General features: G+C 39.6%; 1 protein-coding gene across 1 annotated transcript in view; it reads left to right on the top strand.

Annotated features, from left to right (window-relative positions):
* The first annotated feature begins 590 nt into the window (after positions 1 to 590).
* Positions 591 to 12,991, top strand: part of mus301 (mutagen-sensitive 301) — a 239,331-nt gene continuing 226,930 nt past the window's right edge. Inside the window, exons 1-2 of the mRNA XM_068226820.1 lie at positions 591 to 677; positions 756 to 884. Coding sequence (XP_068082921.1) covers positions 825 to 884 — 60 coding nt within the window. The 5' untranslated portion in view covers positions 591 to 677; positions 756 to 824. The remainder of the gene's footprint in view (positions 678 to 755; positions 885 to 12,991) is intronic.

Below are 12,991 nucleotides of genomic sequence, written 5' to 3' on the forward strand. Positions count from 1 at the left end.
AGTCTTTCATTTTCACGCCCTTCGTGGCCCTTGTCTTTCTTTGACCGATATCATCATTTTTCGAAGTGTCTGATCCCTTCCATTTTTCCCTCTGATTGGTGTTATATAGAGGATGGTTGCCTAGTTGTACTTCCTCTTAAAACAATAATCATCACCACCTGACTATGCTATAGCACGATGTAGAGATATCTGTTGGCGGTACTGTAAACCTGATTGGGGACGATTTTTTCTGCTCAGAAATAGGACAGACTTCCATGCCCTGTATATCTCGTAGGAAACGCATTAACTTACTTCGCTTACATGATAATTATTATAGGAAGTCATTGCAATGCATAGAAACCCTTCAGAGAAGAATATCTTTGTAATTCTGAGCTTTTGAAATATAATGAATAGTTCAATTTTTTAAAAAAATCAAGAAACGTTTTGTTAATTTAGCATTATTGTTTCGTGAGAGTAATTTTCGTTTGGATTATCTTTCATGTTGTTACTTTGAATTGCCATGATCTCTTTGGTCTTGATGATCGTTCTTGGACAAAAAAAAAAGGCGAAGAGGTATATCTTCTGGTTTCTAAGATGGTCAAAAGTAAAATGGAGGGACAGGTTTGAAACAGTTTGAAATGTTTGGTGTTTGTATCGGATATGAAAGCATCGTCTATGATGTGTACTACGAACATTCGGTGAATTTCTTGCAGTTACTCATGTTAATACCACTTTGCTAGGACGTAACGTTTGTTTTAAACCTCATCTTATGTCAGTTATAGGCCTGAGTTACGTGAAATTTAACGTCGATTAACGTCAACATAATGAAACTGCTTCAATAATGAATGCGTGAAGGAATTCTCTACTGTAGAAATTATTTGAACGTGCTAGGATCAGTGTCATACGTAAGCTGCTCTTCATTTTCTATGTTCTTTTAAATGTCAGTAACTACTGCATGCTATAAACTATGGTAGAGGCACCTGTTAAGATAGTGTAAGCAGTTTAAGTTGGTTGCCAGGTTTTATATCTGGGATAGATCATGGGAGACTACTGGCAAAAATGACTGCAATTGGACTTGACGAAAGAGTGACTGAATGGGTGGCTATGTTTCTAGAAAATAGAACTCAGAGAATTAGAGTAGGCAAAGCTTTATCTGTCCCTGTAATAATTAAAGAGGGAAATTCCTGAAGGCAGTATTATTGGACCTTTATGTTTTCTTATATACAGCCTGTCAATGATATGTGTAAAGAAGTGGAATCAGAGGAAAGGCTTTTTGCAGATGATGTTATTCTGTACTGAGTAATAAATAAGTTACAAGATTGTAACTGAAAAATTACCTCAATGTTGTGAGATGGACAGCAGGCAATGTTATGATGATATACGGGGTTAGAAGTCAGGTTGTGGAAATATCCTCTCAGTTTTAATTACTGCATTGATGGGGTGAAAGTTCCTTTTGGGAATCATTATAAGTACCATACCTAGGTGTTAATATAAGGAAAGATCTTCATTGAGGTAATCACATAAATACATTGGGATAATCATATAAATTATTGTTATTAATAAGAAAAGCGCACAAATGTGCAGAGAGTTAAGGTTCATTGTTCTTTGCTATATTCCATTAGTGATATATTGCGCTTGTGGCACTCGCTGAAGTGGTAGCGTTTACAGGCCTTCCCGCAGAGGCTGCATACACACTCTGGTGAGGGTTCGTGGAAACTGTTTCTCGTGCATAGCATGTGGTGGAAACCGTGCACCGCGAGCCTAGTTATGGCGCTTCGTAAATTCTTATTTGGTCCCGTCCAGTTCCGATCTAGCACCGCATCTGTTGCGTAGAATTCGGGCCAGATGTCCACTCTCTTGTTTCGTCGCTGGCAGCTGTTGTCTGAACCTCAAGTCTTCTATGAGGAAGCACGTTTTTGCAAGTTCGTAGGCCAGTCTCGAAGGGGCGTATTTTGATATTCCCAAAGTTCTCTTTAGGTATCTTACTTTCACACACTCAGGGGTCGAGAGGTCTCTAGTTGTCAGGTTGTTCCATATGAGCTCAATGCCATAGGTCAGAATAGGCATTATCTTTGCATAGAAAAGTTTTAACGCAGTGTCTAGTGCTAGTCTTGTCAGATCTTTAATGTCGTAAATGGCTTTTATTGTGGCGGCTGCCCTCTCCCGTATGTGAATTTTGTAGGACGATCCCGATGGTTGTAGGGTGATGCCTAGGTACTTGAAGGAGTTTACAATCTTTAACTCTTCTGCTCCGTAGTATATTCTGTCTTGTGCAGAGGTTCTTCCTCCCCTCCTGAAGATCATTTGCACTGTCTTGTTGGTATTCAGCTGGAGTTGGTTGTTTTCGACCCATTCCTGGAGCCGGTTTACAGTCTTGCAGGGCCTCCCTTTCATGCGAGCCTAATACAATGTCATCTGCGTAGAGGTACATTTTCACCGAGTCCTTTTGTAGGATGTCTGTGACGTCTGACATGACGATGTTGAATAGGGTTGGGCTAATCGGGTCTCCTTATAAAACGCCGTTGGTCTGTACTATGTTTTCTGAGGTCGTCACGCCATCTTTGATTATGATTTTGTTGTAGGTGAGCAGGGTTTTGATAGCTGTTGTTGGGTTATCCTTTCCTGTCATACTTTCAAGTTTCTTCGTGAGTATTTGTCTGTTCAGCAGGTCAAAGGCTTTTGTGAAATCTATGAAGACTGTGTAGAATTTCCTCGACGGGTGTCTTAGAACGTCATGTATATCTTCTAGGAGGTTAGCGACTGCGTGAAGGGTTCCTCTTCCCTTCTTGAATCCGAACTGTGTTTCCGGCATTAAGGCGTCTGTTAGTGAGTAGAGTTTGTTCGTCAGGATTTTGGAGAATATCTTGAAGATGTTGTTCTCAAGTGCAATTCCTCTGTATGCGTTGAGGTCCTCTATGTCGCCTTTGCCCTTGTATAACAAGATGATGTTCGACTTCCTCCAGTCCTCTGGTATTTTTCCTGATGTGAGGCATTTGTTAAACAACATCGTCCACAGCTGGGCGAGTTGTTCAAGAGTTTCTATGAGGTTTTCATTGAACACCTCATCTGGTCCTGCTGCTTTTCCTTTTTTAGATTCTAGGATGGCTTGTCTTACTTCGTCCTCGGTTATTGGTTCAGATTCTATGCTGCACGTCTCTTCGGTTTTGTATGCTTGTTCCAAGTTGTTCTTGTTGTAAAGCTGAATGAAGTGCTGTTCCCAAACATTCATCGGGATTCCTGACACTCCTGCTCTGCTTTTCTTGATCGCTATAAAGGGGTCCTTTAGGGCTTCTTCTGCTTGCCTTTGTGCATCTGCTTCCGTGTGATTTGCTATTTTGAGCAGGTTTAGCTTCTTGTATTCTTTCCTCTTTTGTGCATATGCTTTCAGGTTGTCTGGTGTATTTGTGTGTTTCGCTCTGTGGAGGAGGTGTAGGGCTTCTTTTCTGGTGCGGTAGCATTCTGCGTCAAACCAGGGCTGTGCTATTCTTGTTTTCTTCAGCAATTGTGCACTATGTATAATCACATAAACGCAATTGTAAATAAAGGGTACAGATCTCTGCACATGGTTATGAGGGTGTTTAGGGGTTGTAGTAAGGATGTAAAGGAGAGGGCATATAAATCTCTGGTAAGTCCCCAACTAGAGTATAGTTCCAGTGTATGGGACCCTCACCAGGATTACTTGATTCAAGAACTGGAAAAAATCCAAAGAAAATGAGCTCTATTTGTTCTGGGTGATTTCCAACAAAAGAGTAGCATTACAAAAGTGTTGCAAAGTTTGGGCTGGGAAGACTTGGGAGAAAGGAGACAAGCTGTCAGTGGTGAGATGGTGTGGAATGCCATCACTAGACTAATAAGTTTGAGTGGTGTCTTTAAAAGTAAGAAAGATCACAATATGAAAATAAAGTTGGAATTCAAGAGGACAAATTGGGGCGAATATTTGTTTATAGGAAGGGGAGTTAGGGATTGGAAAACCTTAACAAGGGAGATGTTCAATAAATTTCCAATTTCTTTGCAATTATTTAAGAAAAGGCTAGGAAAACAACAGATAGGGAATCTGCCACTTAGGCAACTGCCCTAAATGCAGATCAGTAGTGATTGATTGATTGATTGATTGATTGATTGATTGATTGATTGATTGATTGATTGGTAGGGTGCTCAGTGTTTCCATTGAACCTCTTCTTTGCTTTTTCTATCATACTGTCATCCCAATCACATTCCATATGGGTATGACCAGGGATTAGGAATTTATGATTGATGGTCTGCAACGTTTCGGAATCTTGCAAAACCATCATGCGCATCTCTGAGACATAACTGTTTTTGTTTTGCCCACTGACACTTTTCCGCTTATGTTATTGACAGATCCAGTTTCTTCAAAATCATGGGAAGGTTCATGCACTGACACTTTAACTGTGCGGAATCTTTCAATTAATGCCATGTAACTGACTTTTCTCTCAGTACTAGGTTCACTCATTGAAGGATTTAAAAAAGAACTACTCGCACCTTCCTTGTGCGACATCCTTTTCGTTTTTTTTTTTTTTTTTGGCTGGGATGTGAATCAGAAGTAAAGTCAATAATACTGAAGTCTAGGTACTCCTGGGAATCGTCGAAGTTCAAAATGTACTGAAGTTCTTCAGGAATAGAAGGTGCAGAACTTGAATCTGTACATTAGAGAGAACTACGTTACCATCAGTTTTACAGCATGCTATAAGAATCACTACATCTATTCCCCAATTATAATTTTCAATTTTTTTTGTTTTTGTTTTAAAATAATGAAGTAAGCACATTCTAATTTTGTGCTTCTTGTCTTCAGTTCTAAGACAGAATTGATTCATCAGAACTGATCATGAATCAGTAACCAAACTCACAAGAGTATTCTTTGATAACACAACTTATAAAAATTCTGGCTTAAGTAATAAGAATGACGCGATTAGAGGCATGCGGCTGTGAGCTTGCATCCGGGAGATAGTGGGTTCGAATCCCCATGCCGGCATCCCTGAAGATGGTTTTCCGTGGTTTCCCATTTTCACACCAGGCAAATGCTGGGGCTGTACCTTAATTAAGGCCACGGCCGCTTCCTTCCAACTCCTAGGCCTTTCCTCTTCCATCGTCGCCATAAGACCTATCTGTGTCGGTGCAACGTAAAGCCCCTAGCAAAAAAAAAAAAGAGAAAGAAAGTTGAAGCACTTTTACTTACCGGATTCTCGTCCATTGCTTTCAGTAGATTGATCCTTGTCTCGCTTTAATGCTAATAAATATTTTCCGTTCTGGTTGGCTAGTTGTACTTTCTCTTAAAACTATAATCACCACATCTGGAAGATATAATGCTCTTTAATTAAGGTCTCATAACATACACTGTGAAAATTGAGCTTCTGTGGGCAAAGCAATAGGTACCGCAACAAGGTCTGTAACTAGCCAACAAGCAGAACAGCTGGGAAATGATGATTGACAATGGACTTTTGACCAAGTTGGTAGGAATTTAATTCAGTACTCATTCAGCGGTAATAATGAGTGTTGCTTAGTATAAGAAGTCATTCTGTATTGTTGGGCAAATTCACGAACAGCACGAATAAAATGTGCTTGGTCTCACTACCAAACTGACATAACACAGTGTGGTAAGTTATAAAGGACAGGACATAACGCACTTTGCACACCCAAAGTCTGGCTGAAGTCTGTTTTGTTTTGTTTTGTTTTTAAAGAATAAAGTACTCATATTTGAGCTTGGTACATACCGGTACCATTTATTTTATACAGTACTTAGATTTAATACTTAACATTTCGACAGCATAATATTATTTTTGCTACTTGAACTCTTATACTGATGATTTGGATGTAATTTAAAACAATTTTCTAACTTACCCATTTTTTTTTATTGCACCATTGTTTGCAGAGTTTATATTTGATGTGTGCTTTACATTTCCTTTAGTCTTTCATGTCTGTTCTTCCTCCTTGTACAAAAGAAATTTATGGTAAAACTTTACTGATGTGGGTGCGAAAGGGAGGTTAGGAGTCCAAAATGGTGCAGCTGGTATTACATAGCATGCTCAATCTATAATTCAAAGGAGGGGATGTTCCACCTAGTCAACACAAGATTTAAAGTTTAATTATATTTAATATACTAGTACTAGTTTCAACCCTTTAATTGGGTCATCCTCGGCTGGGTACATAAATTCTTAATTACTGAAAATAGCACTTTTTGATGTAAAATTTGTTAAAGAATTATTAAAGAATATCACAGTTCTTGTTAAAAGTGTCTTGTGTGCACCAGCTGTTGTGAACTGTCCTTCACTTATAGCCTAGCTGGTGCACACAAGATACTTTTAATAACCGCAGTGAACATTTTATGGACGACTGTGATATTTTTTAATAAGCCTTTAACAATTTTTCCCGGTCTCGAAAACCAAGAGTAACGGCTGAGAGGATTTGTCGTGCTGACCACACGACACCTCGTAATCTGCAAGCCTTCGGGCTGAGCAGTGGTCGCTTGGTAGGCCAAGGCCCTTCAAGGGCTATAGTGCCATAGGGGTTAACAATTTTTACGTCAAAGAGTGCTATTTTTAGTATTTAAGAATTTACATATCTAGCTGGGGATGACCCAATTAAATGGTTGAAACTAGTAAACTTACTAGTATTTTAAATATAAAATATAATTGAACTTTAAATCTCGTATTGATCAGGTGGAACATCCTCTCCTTTGAATTATAGATTGAACTAAGGAATCGTCAATACGGACAGTATGAAACTTATATCAGAGATCATAGCGTGTTACACAAGGTTGCCAACTTAGGAACTTAGCTCTGGCTAGTGACAAAACCATTGGTGTGAGGGGGCAAGCAAAGGGTTAAAGCCGCAAACTGGCCCACGGGCATCTATTAGCCTCTGTGACTTCAGTGCATTCTATGTTTGTCAACAGAGAACAAAACTTCAATTAATGAACATTATCATACCTTCACTGTGGTGTGATGTACTTAAAGTTCAGTGAATTTCTCTCCTTCCGTACTTGATAGGTTTAAGTCGCAAATACAGCGCTCGCATCCACCACACACCATGACACTTTCAAACTTCATAGTTTATTATTTCCAAGGAGCATGCATGTCTCTGTCAGAGACAAATGCAAACTGCTCTCTGTCACATGGTGGTCAATACAGCCAATCGGAATACAGAAAATGGCTGCATTTTGCTGATTTACCTAGTCTCCAGTTTAATTTTCCTATATACTGTAAGTAGGAATGCTTCTAGAGGCACTGGAAGTAAGGTTCTGTCTTCTCTGCTACTTCAGGGCTGAGCTGAGTAGCTCAGGTGGTAGAGCACTGGCCTTCTGCACTCAACTTGGCAGGTTTGATTCCGATTCAGTCCAGTGTTATTTGGAGGGGAGCTGAAATATGTCATTCTCATATCTGTAGATTTACTGGCATATTAAAGAAATTCTTTGAGGCGAAATTCAGGGACCTCAGTGTCTCGGAAAACCGTAAAAGTAGTTAATGGGACGTAAAATCAGGAACATTATTGTTGCTGCTTCAGGTATCGTTTTGTCATTTTTACATGCTTTTCTCATTACTAAACATGCTCCCCCATTAGAGCTACCAGATTTATCTTACATGAGAACGATTTGGCAAAATTTGATCAGAAGAAGATGTAGAATAATAGGACACATTGTTAGTTTTGAGGGAAGTGCAGGCAGTAAAAACGGCAGGGGTAGACCAAAGTATGAATATGACAAACAGATTAGAGTAGATGTAGGATCAGTGGTGGGAAAAGTACAAAATAAAAGTAATTGGGCTCAATTAAGTTACCGGAGAAAAAATGTACTCGATTATAATTACTAATTACTTTTTCAAAAAGTAATCAGTAAAATTACAAGTACAATTAATTCACAGAATGTGAGTCTTGAGAGAATCGCTGACACTTTATTCACATGGGGATGGATTGATAGGCCCTACCAAAGTTTGCAAGGAAAAATACATTACTCCATTTTTTGGCTACCGTCACTAGGTGAGATTAGTCGGACTTTCAAAATGATTGATCCCAAGCAAAATTTGCATCTCACTATTGTGTTTTCATTATTTTCAGGATAACTAATTCAAAATATTTATTCTAAATAGGGGAATGAAAATGACTTAACACCATCACGTTTATTCCAGCTCCATTCTCGACCGTGTAACGCCTGTGGGTGTGGGGGGGCGGTAGAATAAAATCCACAGTATTCTCTACCTGTCATAAGAGGCTGCTAAAAGATAGACCAAGTTCTCTCACCTTGAGAGCGTGGGTTGGCGACCACAGTTCCATTGGGTGAGTCTGGCATTGCTTCCACTCACTTGTGTCAGTATTCTCCATTTCATCTTTCCTATTTGGTCAGCTATTGTTCTTTTCCAACCTAACAGGATTTAGAGTCCTAGGGAGTCTTTAATTTTCAAGCCCTTCATGGCCCTTCCATTTATTTTGCCGATACCTTCATTTTTCTAAATGTCTACTGTATGGGTAGTCACAATAATAATTATTAAATTAATGTTAAATTAACCTTTTTCAATATTATATTATGCAGTATTATTGAATTACATTACTAAACCAGGGACTAGTTTCGGCCTTGGCTGGCCATCTTCAGCCTTAATGTAATTCATCTAAGTTTAATAACTAAACAAATGTAAAAACACACAATTGATATGAAAACTAATGTACATTTACACAATTAACATTAAAATCTGGGATGAACTAAGTGTAAAATCTGAAAAATAGATTAGGTTCTAAATTCTTAGCATCTGGAGTATGCTCATCATCCAGACTCACTCTTGTATTGATATTCATAGAATTGTTAGTTCTATCACTGCTAATCATTACAATTTCAATTGCAAAACGGGAACTGGTAAATGTTGATTCTGTAGTCAGATCATTAATCACCAAATCTACTTGTGTGCTGTTAGCAGTATGCAAGCCGCTGGCCACTGTAAATAACCACCAGCTGATGCAGAACTGCTAGATGGTGTTCCCACATCGACCAATGTAAATAAAATTAAATGTTCCTGTAGTGCTTGTTGAAATCATGCTGAAATGCTGTTGGACATTGTCAGGATGGCACATGAAGATATGGCTAAAACTGACACATTCTTAATTTGTGGCTGCTATAAATTTGCAATTCATTGCAGTGTCCAAGAAGTTAACCTGAATAAATAATAGATAAAATTAATGAATGGGAGGGGGGGAAATGTATTAGTCGAATGGCATAGGTTATATGAGACTTAGGCCGCTATTAGCCGTGGGCGACTAGTGGCGCAACTAGTTGCCAGTGGATTTAAGTGCCGGGCGATCAGTGGCGCAACTTGTGAATACTTGCTCGGTTCATACCGGGGAATAGTCAGTTGAGAGAATGGCGTCCTATGAAGAACTTCTTCTTCTTGCTCTTCTATTATAATGGAAAAAATCGAAGGGTTAGGAAAGTGCGGAAACATCCTATATTTGTTTTTCGGCTGACTAGAGGATTATATTATACATTGTTTGACGATCTAAATGAGGATGATAGTAAATTTTTCAATTACCTGCGCATGTCAAAGTCATTTTGCGAACTGCTTGGCCACATAAAAGAAGAAATAACGGGAAACGACATAGGACTAAACAAGTGTTTCCCAGTTGAGCTGTAATTCACTAATAGAGCCATATAATGGATCAATGGTACTTGTAAATGTAAACGATTATAGAATTTATATGGGCATTACGTACTGTATTTTCACATAAGAGTAGTAAACGTTTTATAATGCTCGCACACCAGGCGAGTTGGCTGTGCGGTTAGGAGCGCGCAGCTGTGAGCTTGCATCCGGGAGATAGTGGGTTCGAATCCCACAGTCGGCAGCCCTGAAGATGGTTTTCCGTGGTTTCCCATTTTCACACCAGGCAAATCTGGGACTGTACCTTAATAAAGGCCACGGCCGCTTCCTTCCAACTCTTGACCCTTTCCTATCCCCTCGTCCCCATAAGACCTATCTGTGTCGATGCGACGTAAAGCCACTAGCAAAAAAATATATAATACTCACCTAAAGTTCTTTAAAATGCTGTTCCAAGAATTAAGTGTTTTTATTTTGTCAGTGTAGGCCTAAGCTTCTGTCGGGAGGAGGAGAACATCATGGCTTGGAAACATCAAAGAATGGACTGGAATTCACAGTGTTGAAAGACTTTTCCACCTAGCAAGAGATCGTTCTGCATTCTCCACAGTGATCGCCAACGTCAGGGGGACCTGATACGGTACTATGAAGAAGAAGAAGAAGAAGAAGGCCTAAGCTTCAGTTCTGGGATCCCAAGTGACCGGTTTTCATTCTAAGTCAAAAAGGGTCTTCATTATTTATTTGACTTTCAAATTATTTTGCCATCTACTTCATTTGCTGTTGTAGTTTATTTGATGTCTCCATGTTCAATAAATAAACTATCACAATAAGTAAAATATTCACTCTGCCACAGCACGAGACCAAACAAGGTAATGAAGAAAAATATAATGGTTAGGTGGATCGCTGATTCAATTGCGTTCCATCGTCCGCATTACGTCAAGCTGGTGTGAGAACACGAACTTGAGTGACGTTTCCGTATGCGCGGAGAGGTACATCCGACGACTAGTTGCGCCACTAGTCGCCCACGGCTAATAGGCTACATTTACTGCAATGCCCCGTCACGCAGTTGAGCAACTAAAAGTCGCCAGAGCAGTTGCCGGCTCGGATGACGGCCGGCAACTAGTCGCTCAGTTGCGCCACTAGTCGCCCGCGGCTAATAGGCTCCATTTGATCCAATAGTCCGTGACTCGCCAGAGCAACTAGTTGCGCCACTAGTCGCCCACGGCTAATAGCGGCCTTACCTCTCGTTGCGGCATGTGGTGCGTGGTGTATTGTTGTGTGCCTTATACTAACGGTTGTGAGATTCAGAGGAAAAGGTAGGGGCAGGGCAAGGGGAAAGGTCATTGAATGGAGAGGGGGGCGGAGGGGTAGGGGGGAATTAAGTTGGGGCCGAAGGATGTGGGAAAGGAGATGGCTGCTGAGGAAAGGTGCGTCAGTAGGTAGAGAATGATTACTTTAGCTAAACTGCTAGTCACATATAACCCAAGTGCCAAACATGACCGACAGAACTAACCTATTTCATGTAAACTGACGAATGATAATTGTGCTAGTCAATATGTATATTGTACCGGGAAATAGTTGTAGGGCAAGAGCATGGGAAGGATCTCAGGTTGTGTACGGTTGCTATTGGAGCAGGTACAGAGAAGGATGATTTCGCAGGGCGAATAATATATGGTAATTAAAATTTTTGATAATATTTATTAATAGTCTCAAGCAAATCGCCCTGCTTCTCATTCATCAAAAATTAAATCATTTGATCTCTTCAGAATGCAATTAAATAACTGAATTATATACGATGTTGTAACTGAAATAAATAGAGTCTTTGTCTTATTCATCCACTCGGTGTTAATAATGTTCAGAATAAATACCGACTTTCAAAGATCTCAATACACCCTACAGTTCATCTAAGATTTCACACATAGACTCAAATTCAAAATAACACTCGCAGACCTTCATACAACCACTTTGTCAATTGACAAAGATTTTTAGACTGCAAAGAAAATTTTGAAAACAAGAAACTTATCTCGCTTCCTTCACCCCTCTGAGTTAGCCTCTTCTTCTCAGCTACTACATGCAATCCTTGCGGCCGGTAGCTGGTCCTCCGTACGTCATCTCTGGTCACAATGAGTCATCTTGAGCCAAATTATGTAAACTTGGGCAATCCACCCCCACGTCTTAGAAAGACTCCATGATCATAGGTTATGTTTTTAATTTCCGTGTTGACACATAACTAATATAATAGAGTTTGAGGGATGTTTCACCATTCAACACATTGTAAAATATATTAAGTTTATTGAGCAAAGACCAGTTTTGACTCCCTTGGAGTCATCATCAGTTCTTATTGAATATCAAGGGGAATCTGATAATCATCATTAGGGTTGCCTACATACATCTCGATTGGTTGACATAAGACATCATAATAAATTATACACATAATGGCAATTGCCTAAAAACACATCAATGGGTTGCAAAACATACACCTTGAATTGTAACGTACACATGGTATGCAATACTTGGAACTTAAAAAAGTTCTTAGTTCTGGTTTAAACTGTCGTGTATTCATGGAACATGAAACATTGGAAACATATGCACTAGTTCAAAATATACAAATAGACATGAAACACATATAATAATATGAAACACATGGCGCTTTAAGAATGTTTTTGGACTGAAACAAGACCAACAAGACCAAATAGCCCTCTTGTTTCTTCCCGATGTCACGGTTCAGTTAGCTCTTTATAGGAGGGTTGGGGGAAAAGTCATGGCAACCATTTTTTTCTTGAAGATACCAGTCCTGTTGAAAAATGTGACATATACAGACGAAAGTACAAGGTGTTAACTACATGTGTGGACAATGAATAGCACTGAAATATCGTAACACACTAATTTATTACAGTAGTATACTGGGCAATATGGCCTTCCCGGTGCAAGAGACTGCCACTTGCCCTCTTTAACTCCAGTAGCTTCCATCATCTGTCTTCATCCAGGAGCTGCTCGATGACAGCATGTGCCACGTCGATCCGCACACTGACAGGTCGTCCCGAACATTGCTCATCACTGGTTGACACATGTCCTTGCTGAAACTTTCCTACCCACCGTGCCTCGCGATTCCATTGACATTCCAGTATGATGTCATATGATGTCAATCTGGGTTTTGGTAACATTTTACGTTCATTTACTTTGTTTGAAGTCGCCGTCGGCCATTTTATCTGTCCCGATATCCTTTATATTTTCACTTTAACTATAGCGTAATGGTACAGGGTCAATGTTATTTAGTTTAATGAGAGTGGTAACAGCGTCTGTGACGCTCTCATCCGTAATTACTATGGTGTCATCTACATATCTTGCCCAAAAAAGGATGTTGTTGAAGTTATCAATTTTCTTACATACATACATACATACATACATACATTATCATTATAGAC

This window comes from Anabrus simplex, chromosome 3 (genome assembly GCF_040414725.1).
Source record: "Anabrus simplex isolate iqAnaSimp1 chromosome 3, ASM4041472v1, whole genome shotgun sequence".
NCBI classification, from domain to species: Eukaryota; Metazoa; Arthropoda; class Insecta; order Orthoptera; family Tettigoniidae; genus Anabrus; species Anabrus simplex.